Source organism: Dipodomys merriami, unplaced genomic scaffold (genome assembly GCF_024711535.1).
Source record: "Dipodomys merriami isolate MVZ:Mamm:240054 unplaced genomic scaffold, mDipMer1.0.p SCAF_35, whole genome shotgun sequence".
Lineage (NCBI taxonomy): Eukaryota > Metazoa > Chordata > Mammalia > Rodentia > Heteromyidae > Dipodomys > Dipodomys merriami.
The window spans coordinates 12,773,005-12,792,523 of NW_027205048.1; the positions used below are offsets into that span (position 1 = coordinate 12,773,005).

Below are 19,519 nucleotides of genomic sequence, written 5' to 3' on the forward strand. Positions count from 1 at the left end.
TGTCTTGAAACAGTGATGACCCTGGAAATGAGCCATGTAGGTGCCAGTACGATAAATACATAATAAATAGACACATCCTTCCATCTGGGCATCTCATTACCCCAACCCTGCTCCCACTGCTGTGCCTCTGTTTCCACTTAGAGTTGGGCAGCTGCAGAGCTTTTTTCTGTTGCATGGCTCTTTGAGTGGCATGCGGAGAGATTGTGAAGAGACTGTACAGTCAGGACCTCACTCTGCCTCTGCCACAAATGTCTGCTGGCCATGAGCAACTGTCTTGATGTCTTGATTTCCGTTGTTCACCTGTCTCTGTGGTAAGTATAAGTATCCTGATGGGCACAGGAGGGAAATATGGTAAAAGTTAAGCCAAGGCCGGAGAGATCTTTAAACAGGAGATCATATTGGCTTGTTTAACCAGTAACTCTTCCTCTGACTTCTATGGTTGGAATGGAAAGAAGGCATCACTGACCTATATTTCCAATCTCAGTGACAGAAGACCTGGAGCCTGGCTGTGGATGGTAAATGTGAGTTGGTACACAGCCACATTTCACACTGACCTGTAGAAAACGGAAGGGCCAGGCAGGCCCTCATTCCTGCCACTTGGCCAATGTGGCTCCAGGGAGGGAGGGAGGAGATCAGATTTCAGGAGAGTCTCCTTATAGCCACACCAGCAGGTCTGAGCTCTCCCAGCAGCTGGAGCCAGGCCCTGCCCAGGATGAAGGTGTCCACAGCCTTCACAGCTCTTGCTTGGATGCTGCTGATCAGCGCAGGTAATGCATGAGCCCTGAGCCCCCTCCGGGTTCCCCTCCCCCACCCCGCTCCCTATTCAACCTGAGGAATATTTGTAATTTGTCTGGTACTCATAAAGAAGCATCAGATTAGACAGGCTTAAAGATTCTTTGCTCCATATAAAATGTCTCACATTTCCCTTAGTGCTGGAGTTGTAGGAACAAGAATAATGCCTATGCCACAGGGATGATTGTGGGATTTGATTGTGACATGTGTTCCGAGGGCCTCCTTGTTGCCCAGAAAGCTTATGCTCAGGTTGGATGGGTGGGGATTTGAGCGAGCTGGGGAAAGCCTGAGTTAAGATTGGCTAAGCTGTCCCCAGGAGTGAGCTCAGGAGTGGGACTGAGGACAGTTGCTACAGAAGAGCCCTTGCAGAAACGGGTCAGGGTGGGCATCCCAGGGGGATGGGGAGGGCCTCTGGGTGGGTCTGCCGAGACTCTCTCAGCCCCCAGAGTTTGTCAGCTGGTGGCTGCATCAACGTGAGGAGCAGCAATAAGCAGAAGCCCCCGTCAGAGTGAGAATGCCCAGCAGAGTGGGCTCACACGCGCTCTTTGGGGGAAGAACCCAAATTTTGTTAAACGTGGGATAAGGAAGCTTAGATTTTGCTGCCTAAAGGTAATAAATGTGCACACGCTTGGCCATATCTTGTCATTTCTCCATTGAATATGGAACGATGCACAGTAATAATGGAAATGATGTGAGGTCTACAGGTCCACAGTGAGTAGCTAGTATGGTTGGGGCAGGCTCTCCTCTGTCTCCCCAGGTCTCTTGATCAGAAAATGTCATAGCTGGAGGTCCTCCCTGACAAGAGAAACACATCACAGATGTGTACTTCAGGCCTGATCTTTGGAAAAGCATGTTTTTATTTTCCAGAGAATAGCTGACAGACATTCCAGTGGTGGGGGACTCCTCCTGTACCTCACAGGTTCTATGCAGCCTCAGGAGGGGGCGGGGGAGCAGCTAACGGAGGCCTTGTGGATAAGACGCTTCATGGAAGGCCTGGTGGGCCTGTAGGGCCCCGTGATGAATCTGATTTACCCAGGAGAGAAGAATCAGCTAACTTGGAAAATGATGTGAATGTCCTGACAACATGACCTCACGGGGAAGGCTGGCAGCCAGCTGTTCTGGCTGGGCACTGTGCCACTAGCATTGTGTGGTTCATCCTGCCTCACACTATCGCACATTTACTATTCAAGTGCACACCTTACAGGTAAGAGAACCAAGGCCTCCATAGAGTGAATAACTTGTCTTCAGCCATTCAGTTCTGAGGCCAACAGGGCTGTTACAATGTGGCAATGTGCCTGGGGTATATGGATCATGAGGAGGAGATAGTCATGTGATTCACTCGGGTCTGTCTTAGATTCAAGTTCACTCAGTCCTCTATATTCACGGATTCTGCCCCCATATTCATGGTTTTCTGTTTTGGTGTCTTTTCAGACAAGGACAATTCTCCGAGGAGAACAAGAGGTAAATGTGGGCAAAATTACTTCTCCCCTTCCATCTCCTCACTCACAGACTAGAGCACTCCTGTTGCAAAGCACAAAGTAACATCCAGTGAAAAAGACCTGAGTGAAAACTCGGGCCCTGGAATACATTCTTGTCCAAAAGGAAGCGGAAAAGATTTGACTGTCTGTGCAGTAACTCCCAAATGGCTATGTCAACCTGTGACTCACTGATTTTCCCCTCGCCCACTGTAACTAGTACCCAGTCCCCGAGATACCCCTGCACCCTCCCCTCAGCCCTCATGAGGCAGGGAAAGAAGCTCCCTCTTCCCAGAGCCTGTGATTCGGGAGGATGGCGCCTCCTCCAGAAGCACAGACTCTGGAGAGCTAAGCATGGCTTCATCTTCTGAGTACTGGCACTGGAGGGGCCGGGAGACTGGAGATGGCGGCTGGGGTTGGAAAGCAATACAGCATCAAGACAAAGGCAGGTCAGGAAAGGTGCAGAAAAAATCTTCACACAACGAAGGTCTCCCAAGGAGAACAGTCCCCGAGGAAGGAGCTTTTATTTATTTTTTCCAACATTCAGTCATGGAACCAGAGGCATCCGGGAGCAGTCTGGTGCAGCCCTTCCCCAGGATGGAGGGTGAGATGGGTCCTCATTTGTCTGATGGGTTGATCCTCTCTGGGAAGGATGACTGCCTGTTTGAGATTTCTGAAACCTGTTCTAGGAAGATACCATCGGGGAGGCAGGAATGATGTGCTTGTTTCAACCTGTTGGTTCACACTCTGATAATGGGATTTTTAAAAAAAGGTTATTCAAGGCAGAGATACTCATTTTATCTATTTCCAAATATAGCTGCTACTGAGGCGTAGGAGTCATCTGTGAATCTCTGAAAAGACTGGGATGCTCCGTGCAGTATTGTTCTTGATGACGAGCAACAACGGGTCCAGGAATGGCACCGCCTGCCGTTGGCTTGGCACGAGTCCCATGTTCCTCTTCTTTTGTTGCAGGATACAGTGACTGTGGGGGTCTCATCAGGGAAAGTGAGGGAAGGCTCGTCAACTACATTGGACCAAGAACATATTGTGTCTGGGTCATTGAGATGAAGCACGATCAGCATATTGCTATGGCTATTCCATCTCTCAAGTGAGTGCTGAGAGTGAATGTGTTTGCTGACGGTGCTCTTGTTCTTAGGAAGTTGTCCAGCTTGGCCGCCTCCACCATGTTGCTACCACATGCCTCTTCCACAGGCATTTATTGCAGCCCACCTCTGCTAGCATCCCTGAAGGAAACTCCTCAGTGTCTCTCTCTTTTGAATAAATTCAAGCTCTTGATGATGCCTTACAAGCTCTTCATGATCTGACACTTTGATCTCCACTTCCTTCTTACCTCACTTTGGCCTCTGTCTCTGAACCAAGTATAACACACCGGAGATTCTGGTCACTGCAATCCAGCAGCTTCATGTTAGGTTCCACAGCTACGTCCCATCGACTTTTCCCCGAGACACTGTCTGGTAACGTGACTGGGGTCTATAGTGCCATGATACTCTTTCCTCTGTCTGTGTCCATCTCTTCTAGCGAGGAGGCTGTCTTTGTGGCTTATGGAATATTTCTGGAATGAATAACCCCACAGAGAGCATTTCCAGCGCAGCACACATTAATACAAATTATTCCAATGCATTCTTCTAGTCTTGAAGGAGGAAACCACATTCCTATCAGTTCCAGGAAGACGATGTTCCAGGAGATAGAAGATGGTACATGGCAAAACGCACCTGAGGTGCCTGACACTCCTGTGTGCTGTAGGCACAGAATGTAGGGGAAGCAGGTGCTCTGGGGTGGAGCCTCAAAATCGTCTGAGTGAACTTCTCACTGTGACCAGTGGTTCTCACCCAGGGTTGGGCTGAGATTAGAATGGGCAAGCAAGGTGTTAAGGATTTGGGCATTTCTTATGCATCCATTTCTCAGGCCTTAGAGAGAAACAGTTGTTTTTTAAATTCTCTGTCTCTCTCTCTCAGTCTGTCTGTGTCTGTCTGTCTGTATCTGTTTGTCTCTCTCTCTCTCTCCCCATCAACCTACTCATGCTATGTTTCCCAGGCTGTCTAGAATTCCCAGTCCTCTTATTTCTCTCTCCCAGGCACCTGGCAAGTAGGCACAGCGACAATGCCAGGCCTCCTTGTCTTTACAGATGGCTTTTAGAGCTGACTGTCCTTAGCTCCAAGTTAGAAGACTGAGGCCTGGCCAAGGTCTACCCTAAAAAGAGCCACATGTGTCCTGGTAGGCTGTCTTGTGATACCCCAGACAGGTTCCAGCTCCCCAGGAACTCAGCACGAGGTGTCCGGTGCCTTGGTGAGAAGCGGGGTACAAGTTCAAGGCTTGACAAGCACAGAGGGGGACAGAAATGGGGGATTTCACAGAGCTGAATCCATCCCATGCATAGCTGGTCTCTTATTAGAGTGCTAGGTCCCTCCTTCTCTGCCATGTATAAAGGAAGCCTAGATTGTTCCCATCTGCACCCCCATCTCCAGCCTCAACTGCCAGGAGAGTTGGAGTGGAGGCAGATACAGCGGCCACACAGATTGTGGCTCAAGGGGTATTCCATTGTGATTCTGTCTTTATACTTATGGGGGTCTTATACGCAGCAGTTACCTGGAATTAAAAACTTGAATGGGAGTTTTAGACCCATAGGTTAGGCCTTGGAATCCATCACACCTGGGAACCACGTCTCTCCCAGGTGGACAAAAGCTTTCAGGGAGGATGATGAGGGTCAGATGGAACCTCGTCTGTCATGTTGGTTCCTTTCTGAGCTTTGGGATCTGGGTTTGGATCATTGGTGAAGGGAGACTGCAGACAAGAGGAGGACCATTCCCGACATTGACTTCTGTTTTCCCCTTGGCCCACAGCCTCACCTGTGAAAATGAGGAAGTGGAAATCCTGGATGGACCTCCAGGGTCTCAGTCTTTGGGGAAGTATTGTGAAGGTTTATATCTGAAATTCCATTCCTCCACCAACTGTCTGACTATCAAATACTCCAGAGAGCCAAGCCAGCCACCTTCTTCCTTTGATTTATACTTCTATGCGGTTCAGGCAGGTATGGGATGGTGGAAGGGCTTCCTGCTGATGCTCTCCATCCTATACAAACCTTGCTATGTGCTCTGTGGTGCTGGAACAAACTCCATCTATACAGTGCTCAGCCATGTTATTCATTCATCTCTTCAGACACATTGAAATGCTAGATTTTTATAAACCACACATAAAGTGAGATCCACTTTCCTTCCTTTTCCTTTTTTTTTTTTTTTTTTGGCTGGTCCTGGAGCTTGAATTCATGGCCTAGACACGATCCCTGAGAGATTTTAGCTCAAGGCTAGTGCTCTACCACTTGAGCCACAGCTTCACTTCTGGCTCTTTCTATGATTCATTGGAGATCAGAGTCTTGGGAACTTTCCTGCCCAAGCTGGCTTCGAACCCTGATTCTCAGATCTCAGTCTCCTGAGTAGCTAGGATTCCAGGAGTGAGCCACCAGCACCCGGCCTATCTTAACTGAAGCTTTGCGTTGAAGCTTCAATCATCACCTGAAACCTGCTATTTTCTTTTTTTTTTGTACATTTTTTATTGTAAAAATACTGTACAGAGGGGTTACAATTACATGAACAAGGCAATGAGTACATTTCCTATCAGCATTGTTGCTCCTCCTTTTTTTATCCCCTACCATCCCTTCCCTTCCACCTCCACAACTCCCCTGCAGCCCTCCCCACCCTTCCCCCCACCAAAGTTGTAAAGTTCGTTTTCAACATAGTGTCTTGTACAGCTCATTGTTAAAATGGATCAACCTGTATCCCTATTGAAGCATTTTGTTTTTTTCCTTCCCCACCCCCACCCCAAATTAGAGATGTATTATACAAGATGCAGGGCACCAACATCAAATACAGTGAAAACAGGGGTTATACCACCTAGGATGAACTATTCGGAATAACAGGTACATATGTAGAACAAGTAGAAAAGGTCTAAAGCTATGTACATATGACCATATAAGATGATGTTAAGCGAAATGAACCCTAAGATAGAGGGACACAAATATTTTTTTTCTTTCTAACATATTTATAATCCCTGTGATTTTTTTGTTTCTTTGTATGTTCCTCCCCAGGAAAAGACTAATGAATGCTAGTTTTCTTAGTCCCTTCAGTTCTATGAGGAAGACCGCTCTGTTGCGGTGGCTCACAATGCCTGATAATGTGGGCGGAACATAGAGCAGGCCAAACATTTGGTGCTCCCAGAGATGCCTGGAGGCTCGGTAATGTGTTTGGCCAACAGATTCATCCCTTCTGGTAGCACACTGATGTCTTCCATTAGAAGGGGCCAGTTAACTTACGCTCAAACTCTCATCAAGAAGGTAACTATAACAAGATATCTGGCCCAGTCTGTTCTTGACACCTGTGTGGCTTTGGGGGAGTCCTCTCTCCTTTTGCACCATATTTTTCTTACAAGCTATGGAGAGGACTATGTAAACTAGCACTTGTTATTATCTTAAAGTCAGAACACGTACACAACATCCAGAACATGTGCAGCATTCATAATTTGACATGGGTGTATCGCTGCACCAGGATCTACGGGTTTTAACAAAAGCTCTTAAAGTTCCCTTCTCCAGAGGCACACCTGTGATGGAGCCCTCCTGAAGTGTGACGACGGTATAACCAGGCCATCTTCAGGCCGAGTCCCTGTCTCCCATAACACACCACACCACAGAGACTGAGCGATGCCATAGGCTTGAATCTAGGTCTTTAACTCAGGTGAAATTTTCATCAATGGTGAGATCGCCATCAATGAGATGGTTCTTGGTCTCTGAACAAGAAATTTTATTCAATTTACTTCAATTTCCAATTGATCGTGAATGATATTAAAGACTTTACAGGAAGGGACAGGCTAGAATGAAAGGGACTGGATATCCAGTCTTGTCCAGGACAGAGCAGATTCTTCACTAAGTCCTTTTAGCGTGTTGAGTTTTCTGACTGTGGGTCAGGTGTAGGGACATTGTACTTTGAGTGGAAGAAGAGAATGGAAATGGAAGTAGGGACTGAGCTGGTGTGTGGGCGCTGGCAGGCCCGGGCTTCTTCGGTGCCCCCTCTTCTCTGTTCAGCTCCAGACTTCTGCAGCCTGAGGCCTCTCCACCGTGAGAGGTCTTGTCAGTAACTTTGGCTTCATATCATTTTTCCATGTAGGTAACTCTTCAGCAGCAATGTCTTTACTTGCCAGGAGCAAATGTAAGTTTGCTATTGTTATTTTAGCCTTCCCAGCAACTCACATGGCTTGGGGTTAGAGTCCACATGGTTCACAGGGAGGAAAATGCCCAGGAGGAGGGACACATTCATGGCCCAAACTGTACCAACCACAGCAGCCTTAAGACTCAATATCCTTTCTAGTCTAATCTTTGAAGGTCCATTCCAACCCTCCACTCTCACAACTGGGAGAGTCCCTGAGACTCTGCACCCTCCTCTCTGACTAGCATCACGAGTTGGAGTGGGAAGAGAATGAGCCTGTGTTATAGGAAGGCAGAGCCTCCCCTGCAGAGCGGAGGACAGCTCCGTCATGAGGAGATAAATGAGAATCCTGTAAGCATAGGGCCAAGGGCAGAGCAAGGATGTGTGTGGTGGCGAGAGGGGGCCTTGTGATACAGTTAACTTGACTGTATGTATTATGTATTTGTCTTACACTTAACCAGGTGCAACAATACAAGCTGAGTTCTATGCAAAGTAGAGTACAGTTGGTCCTAGGACACATCTGTGGCAGACACAGTCATATTGACAATACTGAACCCCTTCCCTGAGCCCTGTTGTATTGAGGAACAGAATGGGAAGGAAATCCCCCCATTCGTGTTCTAAGGAATGGCTCGTCATGAAAAGCCAACCTTCCCTGTGGCTTCCAGAAGACGGGGTATCTATCCTTCCCACCGCCTACCCTCAAAACGGCTCTTAAATACAACCTACACATGGTCCCCCCACACCCTCTATTTTTTCCTTCTTAAATGTAGGTTCCCAGAATGAACTTGCCTAACTAAGCTTTAGTGAAGCTGCCTCATACGCTCTGTTTCCCCTCTCAGAGCAACACGGAAAAGGGGAGGAATGCCCATGAAAATACTTCCAGAAATCAGCCAGCCGTGGGGAAGCAGATTCTTGAAAACATCTGAGGACATAACCTGCTCTCCCTTTCCTTCCCTCAGGTCTTCAGCCTCCACCCTCCTCCATGGAAAACCAACTTGCTTTCTCCTGACCTCCAGATAGTCACCAATCCTGTGATGGGAGCTTTCTACTTGTTGTTATAATCCATTGAATAAATAGTGCTTTAGCTAAGTCAGAATTTGTTTCCTTGATTTGAAAGTCTTAATATCACCAAGTTTGGAGCCAAGGGCTTCATAGAAAGTAATCACGAAGCCCCTAGCCTGGAATTCTATCCCTAGTAACACACACACACACACACACACACATACACACACACACACACACCAAAACAAAAACAAATTGCAAAGTATACATGTATGAGTTCCTTAAAAAGCTCTGAAAAAGGAAAACTATTTAAAAAGTATACCTTGTTGGAGTTTATCTCTTAAATGTACAGAGTAGGAAATGCAAATCCCTTTTCATAAAACCTTCACTTCTGGTTTGCTTATGATAGCTGTTGGCCTACTGCAATGCTAGTCTAAATGGTAATGACTCAGGCAAGTACCACCAACATTTAGTTTAATGTCGATATTTCTATCTAAAATCAATATAACTCTAATTCCATCTACCTACTACATGCTGACAGCAATCTACAGAAATGCACAATTCAATTCATAATAATTTTACGTGATTTATGTTTTAAAAAAACAATTACCATGGGCTATTGGGTGGACTTTTGAGTTCTGGGAGCCCTTGGAGAAAGAACTTGCTTTTGTTCAGGTGATGGATGGGGGTGGTTTTGACTAAGAGGTAGCTGTGCAGATTGAAGGAAATGACTGCTGGAGGTGATCTTGACCTAGGCCTGAGAGGTATTATAAACCTCTGCCAACAGGAAGTAATTAGGAAGCGCTTACTAAGTCTAATGCTGCATTAACCACCCCTGATTTCCCCGGAATTACCTCATTGACCACCTCATCTCTGTGAGGTAGGCCTACCCTTCAGGTAGGGAACTTTCAGCTGAGTCATGTCTCAGACCTAGGCTGAGATCCCCCCATATGTCCCCTAAAGAACCAGGGGTTCACCCCCAGGGCTGCTGACAGCAGTCCCAGCCCCACCCAGGCTCTTGATGACCTACAACACCCTGTTTCAGGGCACACTGGAGGCCTGGTGCAGGAACAGGAGATGTATGGCACAGAGGGGGAAGGTGAGGTGGTCAGATAGAGCTGCTAGCATCATCGAGAGTATTTGTTTCCTCCTTTTTATCTAAGCTTGTTCAAGGTAGCGCACAAGCCTGGGAATGGATCCAGAAAGAGCCCGGAGTGTCTCCTCAAGATGAAGTCTGACCATGCCCAAAGTGCGAGACTGGGTGCTTCATTTCAGGAGCCTCCAGCTTATTGGATCCTCAATTTGGCCGCCACCTTAGACCCACTTTCTGCAGGTGACCCCAGCCTACAGCACTCAACTTCAGCAGCAAAAGCGCCTGGCTAGTCAAAACAAAGACCTGAGTTTAAACTCTAGTTCAAGAGAAGGGGAAAAGGGGAGGGGAGGGAAGAGAAGGGAAAAAGGAAAAAGAAAAAAAGAAAATAAAGAAAACGCTGTATATGCACACAATGCATTATTAATACATCATTTGGGGAACAATGGACAGAGCTAGAAATCACCATGCTTCGCAGAATAACCCAGACTAAGAAAGACAAATATCACTTGTTCTCTTTCATATATATATATATATATATATATATGTACATATTTCATATATATATGTGTATGTGTGTATATATATGTACATAGATAGATAGATAGATAGATAGATAGATAGATAGATAGATAGATAGATAGAGTCTACACCTAAAAACTAAAGAGTGTAGAAGTAAGGGGAGAGGGGAAATGTTTGGGGAGCCTGTAGTTGAGACAAAAAGGCAAAGGAGAGGATGAGGTGAGGCGTGAAACCAAAGTACGTCATATGCATGTATGAAAATGGGTGCCCTTCCTTTACATGATCCACCTGAGAGGGTTACAGCTACAACATCGTGTCCAGAGTCTCATGGCTGGCACAGGCTTCATCACATCAGAAGCACCGCACAGCACGGCCGCGCACGAGGACCTCTTTAGACCATCTGAGGCATGCGTCACATACCAGCAGACGATGAACACTGACTTCCAGGCACTTCCGCTCAGCTTGGCCCTGTAACATCACCGGTGGAATTTGTTGTTGATCCAACCTGGAACCAACCTCGTGCCTTGGAGCAACTCAAGTGTTCTTGACACATCACTGGATTTGCTAATATCTCATCCGACCACCGGCAGGGCCACCCTGAGCATCTGTGGATGAGCTCTCTGCCCTGGCCTCCACACGTCAGACTCACCATGCCAGAATCTCACGGCAAATGCTTATTTGAACCCTAAAGCCACTTCAACCCCTTAGTAGCCGTCTGCATCTTCCTTCTTATTGTGAAGTGCAATGTGTGATGGAGACACAGTATGGGTCATTGAGATGGACATAAAAGCCATTTGCTGACTCACAGCTATAAGCAAAGCCAGTGGTATTTGGCAAATCAATGCCAAGGGGATGGGTGTGTGCTGTGAATTTATGGTTATCCAAGAAATTGTGACATTGTGGACAGACGGAAGGGTGCCCACCTATGTGTCTGACATAACTCACTCCTGACAGCTGTTTCTGAGCCTTAGTTTCAGGAAGTCTTCGATGCTTCCTGTTACCTGTGAACCAGCCTGGGCCAGGCCGCTGCAGGAAGGAAATGAGTGGTCCAGGCATCTCCACTGACCCGGAGGAGAGTAATCAGCTCCCACGGCAAAAATCTACCTGCTGACCTGCAGCAGGTGCTGACTTTTGTGGAGCTCTAGACTGACACCAGCAGGCCCCCCTCAACAGTGGACTAAATTCCCTATCCACAAACCACAAGCCAACTGAGATGATTTCTTTTTAAGTCCCTTCCTTTGGGGTGATCGTTTGGTGGAAACAAATAACTGATATTGGATCCAAGGGAGCAAGAAGAGACAGAGGCCTCCTTTCTGTGGGAGCAGGTGAGATCGAGGAGGCCTGGGCTGTTGGTGAGGTCAGAAACTAGGAAGCGTTCCCAACTAAGTCTTACTTTGAAAATCACTAGAGCTAGAACAGAGGAAGCTAAAGTCCCCAAAGAAGACAAAAGTGAAAGAGAATGGGCCAGCGTGTCCCAAAGAAATAAGGATCGGAACACGTGGTTGCCTGTGAGAAATAAAGTTTTTTGTTTTTTTCTTTTGTTTTTTTAAAATATGGATTCAAAGCACTCTTGCCAGCCCTCTCTTACTGGGGTTGGGGGTAAGTCTTGGTCCCTATCTGGGGGGGAATCCCTCAGATATAAAACCTTGACGCAAGAGCATCAGATCGCCAGGGAATTTGGCCAAGGAGAAGAGATTGCGGTTGGTTTGGCCTGTGATGCACCGTTCCTGTTTCTTTTGGAGGAATGGCTGGCAATCATTTCGATGGTATTTCAGTCTCTTTTTGGGTTCTTCTGACTTAAAAGTGACATCCACTTTCATTTCTCGCCTTTTTATGGGTTTGTCTTCGGCCTCCTCGCTCTCCTCCTGCTTGGTGTTATCAGAGGAATCACAGCTGGGGTGATTTCCCTCTTCCCTGGACTTGTCTTTCTCTGGAAGGCCCAGGCCTGCTCCAGATAGAACTGGAGAGTTTCCGAACTTCGCAATGTGCACTGTGCACTCGTTTTGTTGGGCCCGGGCCAGCTGCATCCTTTCTATGTGCTTGCTGATGTTGGCTTTCTCGCGCACGGGCATTTTAAATTCTTCTGCAGGTATCATCATTTTCGCCGTCCATATTTTCTCTGTAGGCTTACACATAATGCAAGGAGAGGAGAGTTCTCTACATTCTGTCACTTGGTTGAACTCTGGAGAAATGGACTGTAGTTGCTTCATCATTTTCCGTTCTTCGTTCGCTTTAGCAGCCAAGAACCTTCTTGCTGCTACCGTGTGAACGCCACCTAGACGCTGACAACACACGAGATGGTTAAAATGTCACTGCCCCGAGCTAGGTAGCCACTGCCTGACATGATTGGCTCCTGGCTTGTACTCCCTCCTTTGCTGAGAGTGTTTGAGTCTCTGGTAGTGGGAAAGAGGGGCAGACCTTGGGGGTCAGACAATCCAGTGTTCAGATCCTGACTTCTCCCTGATCTCCTATGAATTCGAATTTTATTGACCTGACAGATACTGAGAAACCTCAAGACAATGCATGTGAATATAAAACTGCAAGGGGAAAACTCAAAAGGAAAAGAAAAAGAAAAAGGTAGTTGTGTCATTATCATTTACGCTTTATTCTAACCAGAACCTTTAAGTAAGAGAATATTTTGCTGTGTGAGTGTGGAATCCACCATTAGGATTGGCCAATTTGCATCCACTGGCAAGACTGTGATGTTGGATGGGTATTGAACCTGGGGCTTCCCCTAGTTTAACCGGCAAACTTTGGAGGGACATCTGTCTGTGTAAACTTACTAGAATCTCTTTTTCCAAGGGGGAGTATTTCCCAAAGGCAATACGTGGATCTGATCTGGAGAAATTAGTCCATATCCTGGAAGGCAGAAAGGCCGATGGGTTAGAATTCCGGAAAGAACCATTCTTCGTTTCCCTTTGGCAGTGAGAACCTCACAGAGAATAACCCTACAGTGGGTAAGGGGCTTCCCTCCCACGAATGCGCTGGAAGCCCAGATCACACTCACCTCATTGGTGTCACAGGACACAGCTTCTCCTGGCAAGATGCGAACTCTCCATACGGGGACAAAGAGATGACACTGAAAACTCTGTCTGTCCTTCTATTCTTACTCCACTTCCCCTCCGCGGTGGGCCTTTCTTGGGCCTTCAGGTACAGAGCTCGAAGGGTTTCCATTCCCTGGCAGCCTTTCTCCCACTCTCGGACCATACTCTGGCAATAGGCTGGGGGAGGAGGTGTTAATACCTGCAGTTTGTTCCCAAGATAGTTTAATGGGACCTCAAGGGGCAGTCATGAGCAGCGCCTGCATCATAACCTGCCTGTCTGGAGGCTATTGTGAGGTCTGCATTTTAGGCCTCCTGGGGTGAAACTGGCACACAGTACCGCACTCTGATAGGTTGGATCCCTAGGAAGAGAGAGAAAGAGTGGGGCTGGGCAGTCATCTGAGAGCTCAGTTCCCACAGGACAAAGGAAAAGAGTTTTCCATCACCTAGAGTCTGTCTGGTATGCACTTTCCTCTCCAGCCTTAGCTTGAGTACTGCTTTATCTGTAGCTTTGGAAACAAGTATCCAGGGACCACCTACAACTGTATCTGGAGCATCTGTCTGTCTGTCCCTCAAGCATCTGTCTGTCCCTTGCCTATATGCTTGCCTCTCAGGGCCCAGATTTCTTTGTGCCTCCTCGGAAGACCTCCTTATGGAATAACTGACTCTCCGTCCATTTCTCACAGCATTCTGGTATCATGCTGTGCCACATGCCTCCCTCTCTACTGAAAACCAGTGCCACCGGCATCTGACTGCTTCCTGTGCAGGTGCTTAGCATTGGGACTGGGGTCAGGCTCAGCTAGATGCTTCCCAAGTCCCAGCTGCAGAGGCGGGGTGAGGAATGGTGTTAGTTGGAATGGATTTTGTCACAAGCCCTGGGAAAGGTAATTTGGCAATATATATGCAAAATGACCAGTATACTTAGTCTTTGGCCTAATGACAGTTACAAAAATCAAAGATGCAAAAGTTAGTTAATGTAAACTTGTTTGGACAACAGCGACCATGACAAACTCAAATATCTGGTGATGATTGCTGGGGTGGGTGGTTCACGCCTGTAATCCTAGCTTCTAGCTAGGAAGCTGAGTTGAAGGATCGCAGTTCAAAGTCAGCCTAGGTAGGAAAGTCTGTAACTTAAAAAAAAAAAAGACAGAAGAAGAGGTATGGCTCAATGGTAGAGTGCTGTCCTTGAGCAGACAGTTCAGAGACAGCATCCATAGCCCTGAGTTTAATCCTTAGTACCAACACAAAAACACAATAAACAACAACATCAAATTGTCTAGTAATGGGCTGGACAGTTTTGGTGAGCCACACATGAAATACTACTTAAAGTACAGGGCTACAGGAACAATTTTTTAAAAAAGGAAGAAACATCTTTATGTAGGAATATCTCCAACAAATATGGCTAAATGGAAAAGACAAGGTGAAGTACTTTAATTTTATTTTTATTTTTTGGGTTTAAAAATTTCATTTAAAGGTGATGTACAGAGGGGTTCCAGTTATATAAGTCAGGTAATGAGTATATTTTCTTGGGTTTTATTTTGTTTTGTTTTGTTTTTCTGTTGGTCATGGGGCCTAAACTCTGGGCCTGGGCTCTGTCCCTGAGCTCTTCAGCTCAAGGCTAGCACTCTAACACTTGAGCACGGTGCCACTTCTGGCTTTTTCTGCTTATGTGGTGCTGAGGAATCGAACCCAGGGCCTAGTGCATGCAAGACAAGCACTGTACTGCTGAGCCACCTTCCCAGCCCCATGAGTACATTTTCTTTTGAACAGTGCCACCCCCTTCCTTGTTCCCGCCTAGTTTTTCTCCTCAGTACTTTAAGTTTAACTAAGTTTACGGCTACAATTACTGACTATGATTATGTTTCTGTATTTGGAGAACAAAAAGTGTGTACATCTCAGTTTCAGAGACTCTTGTGGTGACCTGAGGAAGATATTGGCAGAGAAGGAAGTGGAAGAAAGGAGATTTTTCATTGCATATATTATTATATGGTCTTGAATTAAAAACCACCTGAATGTATTAAATATTTGGAAAAAATAAACTCATAAAGCAAACAAGCAGCTCATGGCAAAAGTCCGCACATAGTCCCTGACATGTACTGGTCCTGCAACTTCTTTGATTTTGTTAGAAACTCACAGGGGAAATGTTTAAAATTTGTCCGGGACTCAGGCCTTTGCAACTATCTGAAATCCAGAAGCAATCCTCCCTCCCATCCTGACAAAAGTAGTTTCCTCACCAGCTGTGAGCTGGAGTTCAGCAGGAGGCCCCTGAGCAGTGAAGAAAATTACTGCCATATTGTATCCATTGGATTTTCCATTTGTTGCATTTCTGTTCTGATTTGGAGAATACTCTCACACATGGTGGGTGGAATTGCTGGGGAAGGAAGTCTACGCAGTATGAATTCACTAGAAAATTCTCATCTGTGTTCCAAAGTGTTTCCACCAATCTGCAGTTCCACAAGTGGATTTAAATTTTGTTTTTAACTTAAAGTTTTTCTGAGTATAGTGAGGGGAATACCTAGTGGCTATTGAGATTATCCTGCCTATGTAAGTCCTTCCTTTGCACATTTTTTCCTAATAAAATTCTACTTTCCTATTGAGATGTAGGAGGACTTCTCTATGTATTTTGTTGGTTATATACTTTGTAACTATTTGTTCATACTCTATGACATTCCTGGCTATCTCCTCAAAGGTGTCTCTTGGTGAATGGAAGATGTCAGAGTCATGCTAGCTGTACTGTAGCTCGTAAGTATGTTTCTTGTGGTTAGTAATTTGCATATCTTGTTCAAGAAATGGCCTTCACTAAGCAGGAATGATGCTCTCTCATATTTATATATGCAAAATTAACTTAATGGTAATTATTAATAATATATTATTGTAATTATTTGCATTTTCTTAAGTATATTTTCAACTAACTTTTTTGCAGCTGTTAAAAAAAACTGTGTGGGAAAATATATGCTAACAAGACAAAGGGAAAAAATCGAGGACTCTTCCTGCAGCCACCCCCTGCTCTGTGTCTGCTCTCTGGCTCCCTCTGGTGGATCTTGTAACCCATTACATGTTGGCTCCCAAGGCCCCCCTGCCATCTTCAAAGCTAAATCTATGTGATAGGCCCCTGATATACGGCTCATTCTTAATATTGCATAATAAGCAAGCCTTAAGTGAGTAGCTGTGCACAGTCCTTACCATAATTCAGACCTGAAATGCCCCTCCCCCGTTGGCTCATGCATTGAAGGCATAGTGTGTAATGCAACAGGGCTCAGAGGTGAAACTTTTGCAGAACTTTTGAGTAGTTGAGTCACTTGTATATAGATTAATTATTGATTGTAATTAGTCAGAGGTGGGATTTTGTGGGAGTAATCGAGTCCAACGGACTACTCAATTGATGGATTCATGACTTGATGGGCTATTGAGAACGAATGGAAACTTAGAAGGTGGGGCATAGATGAAGGCAACAAGAACTCAAGTCTCAGGTGGATTCCACCTGAAACTCTGCTGTCCTTGCCTCCTGCTCACTCTCCTAGCAACGATGAGGTGAGTTTTTATTCTGCCACGTCCTTCTTTCACGATGTTCTGACTCACAGAACAATAGAGAAACCCATCATGGATGGAAACCTCTGAAATGATGAACCAAAAGTCATTCTTTGCCCCTTCAAGGTATTTCTCTTAGGTATCTTTTCTAGGGAACAGAAAGTTAACTAGCACAATCTCCTCTACAGAATCTTATGCCTGGCTCTTGGGATCTGAATTCTGTACCTCTGACAGGTTTCCAGCAGAGGCAATGGTTTGCTTGCTTTGGGTAAAACAAAATTGTGACTGATGTAGAACTACATTGTAAGAGGTGCTTAGTCCTGGGCAAATGGCATCACCACTCAAAGATAAGCAGATTCTCTGGACTTTCTAGGAACTACTTGTAAGGTCTGCCCTGGGACATGCAGGCCCTGGCCTTCCCACCTCTTGGCTAAGTCTCCACCCAGTACCTGTGTCACCTAGGTAACTGGCACACCTGGAGGCAGTCATCTTCCCGCCAAGATTACATCCTGGGCTCTCCCAAGTCCCGCCTCCCATTGGACCAAGGGAGGGTCCCAGGCCCTGAGGTCATATCTGCACCTGGCGTGGCCACACCTTCCCTCACCTGGCCACACATTCTCCCTGCCCCTGCCCTACTTAAACCCTGGTGGAACATAGGCCTCTCCACCATGCACAGTGCGGGGGCTGGGGGGGGGGGGAGCTGTTTGAAAACTTCCTCCCTGAATACCTCGTGGTGTTCTTTTACCAGCTACCTAATTCAACTACCGATTTAATTTATCTAACACTAATGAGTCGCAATCCAGATTCAACACACTACCATATTCCAACAGGCTGGAGCTTAAGGAAAAGAATGGACAGTGTTAGAAGTCTGAATGCTCAGTTCTTATAGGTCAAAGAAAAAGTTTTCAGTCATCCAAAGTCTCTCTTTTTGGTATATACTTGTCTCTTCAGCCTTAGCACTTGATGCTAGATCGGTGGTGCTCTCTAACTCTGGGAACAAATGTGTGTGCTATTTTTGGAGGTTATTGTGCAAGCAACAGATGTTCATGTCTTGTTTTGTAAACCAGCTCACCAAATCATGTCATTTGTTTGGAGAATTGACACCAAATGCTTGTTCTGACTAGACAGTGACTCAGGGCACTGAGTAATAACAGTGGTCATGCGGTAGGGGTCGGGGTCTTGTGAAGTTATTTACACTCATCTGGTTCCAGGTATGCGGATCTTTAATCAGTCTGCTTAACAGAATGACTTTTCAAGGGGCATGCATTTGTCTCTTGTGCTGTGTTGGCCTGTGCAAACAATATCAATCGTTTAATCCAATAGTTGGTTGCCCTGTTGGAATTTTTGCCCCAGAAAGTGGAGCACAGACCCTGGTTAGAAGTTGTCCAATGGATAGTAGGAAAAGATTACCATCTTCTGTTTACACAATAGTCTGTGTGGGTGGCTCTTACTAAAGCAGAACAAAGCAGAACAGAAAAAATAATAATAAAGAGAAAATGAATTCTGGGGTGACGCTGATCAGTTCTGTCTCCCTGTGAACTAAGTTTTCTCTTTGTTTCTTTTAGAGATTTATTATCCAATACTTTTCTCTACTATTTGTCCATTTTCCCATACATGCTGCTAGCTTACTAATCTTTCCACATCCTTTTATAGTCACATACATATGGAGTCATGGGGAAGTGGTATCTTTCAGCAATCTAAGATCTGGAGTCCAAACAGAGTTTAGTACTTTGAGTTTTCTGTATATTTTGGTTGTTAGTCCGTTGTCTGGCATATAGAATCATTCCTGGTCTGACAAACATGACTTTCTTAGAGTAGCCTCCTTTCTAATGAGACATGTGCTTCATCTGGAACTCTTTTCATCACTGAACGGTCACTCATCTAAAACATCCAAGCTCCACAGCAGATTCTTCTGGAATTGCAGTAGCTGTATGGAGCCACTGATGAGATAACAATTGTTTCTGTTTTTGAAACAGATTGCTTATCTCTGTGAGTAGAGTCAGCATCCTGTGTCTGCGAGTTCTGCATGTAAGGATTTGACATCCACAGTTTTCAGAAATAGAGGCATTGAACTCATGCGTTAACTTCATTAAATGCTGGTACCCAGAATAACTACCAGGCTTGATAGACCTGGGGTAGGCTGTACCCTGTGATAGCTGGCTGGTCCTTAGGATGTTTTCCTGAACGCCCTGATAGAGAACTTCTGCCTTAGAGACATCTCTAGGAATCCTGTTTTTATGTCCTTATGTCTTCTAATTGAGTGTCAGCTCTTAGAGATGAGAACTTTACTGATTTATGTTTTCTTTTCCTTGACCCTAGCATTGTCTCTAACACATGGGACATAGAAAGGATTCATTTATAGGTGGAATAAGAAAAAATTGGCTAAAATGGCAGTACAAACTGAACTGGACTTCTGGACCACAGGAGGCAGATTTTAATACAGTCTGGGACTCTGGAGAGGAGTCCTCTGAGAGCATGGTGCATCCCAAGGAAGAGGACGTGCATGTAACCCATGAGTGCAGCAGTCCAGGCCTGCTCATTCTGTCTTCTGCCAGTCTTGGAGGGCTGGGCTTGATATGGTTTTACACACACACACACACACACACACACACACACACACACACACACACACACACACACACAGCCATCTAGAGTGACTTGTTAAGGAGGAATTGGTGGGAGAACTCTGGAGAGAGAGAGAGACAGAGAGCTAGTGTGTTTGGAGAACTGGAAGCAGTTTGATTTGCAGGTGGAATGGGGGGCAGGGGCTAGAAAAAGAGGTTGGCAGAGATTAAAGACCTAATAGATTTTGTTAGGCTTTTTTCTGTAGGACAGTGAATCCTGCATAACTATTTA

At 45.8% G+C, this 19,519-nt stretch overlaps 3 protein-coding genes across 6 annotated transcripts in view; 2 read left to right on the forward strand and 1 right to left on the reverse strand.

Annotated features, from left to right (window-relative positions):
- The window catches only part of LOC138803855 (scavenger receptor cysteine-rich domain-containing protein DMBT1-like), a 202,241-nt gene that overhangs the window by 94,282 nt on the left and 88,440 nt on the right, over positions 1–19,519 (forward strand). Inside the window, 1 exon segment of the mRNA XM_069987925.1 lies at positions 19,181–19,201. Within this exon segment, the coding sequence (XP_069844026.1) occupies positions 19,181–19,201 (21 nt within the window).
- LOC138803956 (carbohydrate-binding protein AQN-1-like) lies at positions 182–8,533 on the forward strand. 4 transcript variants are annotated; one of them, XM_069988227.1, is made up of 7 exons: positions 1,026–1,041; positions 1,829–1,996; positions 2,224–2,253; positions 3,240–3,375; positions 5,129–5,316; positions 7,442–7,483; positions 8,440–8,533. In XM_069988227.1, the coding sequence occupies exons 4-7, from the start codon at positions 3,332–3,334 to the stop codon at positions 8,487–8,489; spliced, it is 324 nt and encodes a 107-aa protein (XP_069844328.1). In that variant the 5' UTR covers positions 1,026–1,041; positions 1,829–1,996; positions 2,224–2,253; positions 3,240–3,331; the 3' UTR covers positions 8,490–8,533. The 4 variants fall into 4 exon arrangements, with proteins under 4 accessions (XP_069844329.1, XP_069844328.1, XP_069844327.1 ...); XM_069988228.1 differs by lacking the exons at positions 1,026–1,041; positions 1,829–1,996 and adding an exon at positions 182–311; XM_069988226.1 differs by lacking the exon at positions 1,026–1,041 and having other exon boundaries at positions 1,752–1,996.
- CUNH10orf120 (chromosome unknown C10orf120 homolog) lies at positions 11,606–13,358 on the reverse strand. Its single transcript, XM_069988224.1, has 3 exons — positions 13,102–13,358; positions 12,878–12,953; positions 11,606–12,376 (listed from the first exon to the last, which is right to left on the reverse strand). Exons 1-3 carry the CDS (start codon positions 13,299–13,301, stop codon positions 11,708–11,710), a joined length of 945 nt encoding a protein of 314 aa, XP_069844325.1. The 5' UTR covers positions 13,302–13,358; the 3' UTR covers positions 11,606–11,707.

Bases quoted from the DNA above. Each gene is read 5' to 3' on its own strand.
- LOC138803956 (XM_069988225.1), top strand. From the start codon at position 3,182: ATGGCACCGCCTGCCGTTGGCTTGGCACGAGTCCCATGTTCCTCTTCT. The intron at 3,376-5,128 runs GTGAGTGCTGAG...CTTGGCCCACAG, and splicing joins ATGGCTATTCCATCTCTCAA to CCTCACCTGTGAAAATGAGG. The intron at 5,317-7,441 runs GTATGGGATGGT...TTTTCCATGTAG, and splicing joins CTTCTATGCGGTTCAGGCAG to GTAACTCTTCAGCAGCAATG.
- CUNH10orf120 (XM_069988224.1), bottom strand. From the start codon at position 13,301: ATGGTCCGAGAGTGGGAGAAAGGCTGCCAGGGAATGGAAACCCTTCGA. The intron at 12,954-13,101 runs GTGAGTGTGATC...TCTGCCTTCCAG, and splicing joins TGTCCTGTGACACCAATGAG to GATATGGACTAATTTCTCCA. The intron at 12,377-12,877 runs GTAAGTTTACAC...GTGTGTTGTCAG, and splicing joins CCTTGGAAAAAGAGATTCTA to CGTCTAGGTGGCGTTCACAC.